The 1,893-nt window shown below is 31.9% G+C and overlaps 1 protein-coding gene across 1 annotated transcript in view; it reads left to right on the plus strand.

Moving 5' to 3' along the window:
- Positions 1-1,893, plus strand: part of NAEGRDRAFT_54623 (uncharacterized protein) — a gene marked incomplete at both ends in the record, with an annotated part of 3,778 nt that continues 1,885 nt past the window's right edge. The window contains one exon of the mRNA XM_002668708.1: positions 1-472. Within this exon, the coding sequence (XP_002668754.1) occupies positions 1-472 (472 nt within the window). The remainder of the gene's footprint in view (positions 473-1,893) is intronic.

The following is a 1,893-nucleotide window of genomic DNA, read 5'->3' on the forward strand; positions in this document are numbered from 1 at the left end:
ACCCAAACCCAAACCCAAACCCAAACCCAAACCCAAACCCAAACCCAAACCCAAACCCAAACCCAAACCCAAACCCAAACCCAAACCCAAACCCAAACCCAAACCCAAACCCAAACCCAAACCCAAACCCAAACCCAAACCCAAACCCAAACCCAAACCCAAACCCAAACCCAAACCCAAACCCAAACCCAAACCCAAACCCAAACCCAAACCCAAACCCAAACCCAAACCCAAACCCAAACCCAAACCCAAACCCAAACCCAAACCCAAACCCAAACCCAAACCCAAACCCAAACCCAAACCCAAACCCAAACCCAAACCCAAACCCAAACCCAAACCCAAACCCAAACCCAAACCCAAACCCAAACCCAAACCCAAACCCAAACCAAAACCCCAACCAAACCCAAACCCAAACCCAAACCCAAACCCAAACCCTGATATCAACTATACCAATCTTTATGAAATTGATACAGTACCTTACTAATGGTGAATGAACACCACTGTATCAGTTTCATGACAATTTGAAATCATTCAACATGTCAGGAGTGTAATCATGGGAATAATGAATATCAAGATAATCAAATCATATTAATTTTAAAATCTTTCAATTATAGCATCATATATAGATCAATTAATCATGGTATTTCAATAATTGGTATTGAATTTCATATCAATTCATTCAAACCTTAATGACCTATCCTTAGATGACCAACTCAATTTTAAACTATCATGAATCATATAACTATTGATACCATTGTGTTCACAATTGAAAATCTAGTCGATTGATATTAGTTTCATCAATTGGTAATATATATATGGTCAATTAGGGAATCTCAAAGTCAATTTTGAAAAACTAAGAGTAGCTATATATAATATCTAATAAATCATATTTAAATATCAAAACTGATATCAAAATGCTTCAAATTACATGTACAACATGATAGAATTGAAATAAATATAATATCTCATATTAAATATTGAGATAGTCAATTAAGGTACCTCAATAAGGAAGTACCCTAAGGACAATGAGATTCATTACCAAATTGATACAGTATGTTATTAACATCATATAATGAGGTTCCTATCAATTTCATATCATTTGGACATCATTCAGTATTCATGTCATTTAACCATGTAGGTAACTACTCATGACAATATGACAAGTCAATATCAAGATGTACAACAAGATAGAATATAATACAAATACTCTTATATATAATATTGGTAACGTTTCTGAGTGGTAGAAATTAATATCTATATAATTGGAATATCTGTCAAGCTACTGTCCCAATTGATCAAAGGTAACATTCTTACATGTCAATAATGGTAAGAATCAACACTAATTCATTACTACCATATTATAATCATCATATACTCTCATATTATCGATTTTGGAATGATTTCAATATCATCTTAGATAGTTGTCATATGACAAAGTTATTACCTTAGTGAACTACCCATGTCATTAAGAAATGTCAAAATTGAAATATTTCAATTATATATTCATATACACATCCAATAGAGTCTATAATATCAGTTTCATAACATATAATCAATAATTGGTATTATGGCAATAATTCTATTGAGATTAGACATTGCAACATTTCCCAAATTGGAAATATAGAATATAAAATCATGAAACCAATTATATGTCGATAAAATGCATAGATAAACGATATTATCAAATAAAATATATGGGTCCCTATTGAAAATGTTTACCTGGTAAAAAGTGAGCGTAATTTCCCCAATTTTCATCCTAATTGGTTATCTCCCTATATATATGATAGATTTCAATTATTTTAATTTCATATCATAATACATGATAATTAGACATGTATCAATGAGTGGAATTAAGTCATGTATGATATTCATCCTTCAGTTACCAGTATTGTC

The sequence above is a fragment of the Naegleria gruberi genome (genome assembly GCF_000004985.1).
Source record: "Naegleria gruberi genomic scaffold NAEGRscaffold_115, whole genome shotgun sequence".
Lineage (NCBI taxonomy): Eukaryota > Heterolobosea > Eutetramitea > Acrasida > Naegleriidae > Naegleria > Naegleria gruberi.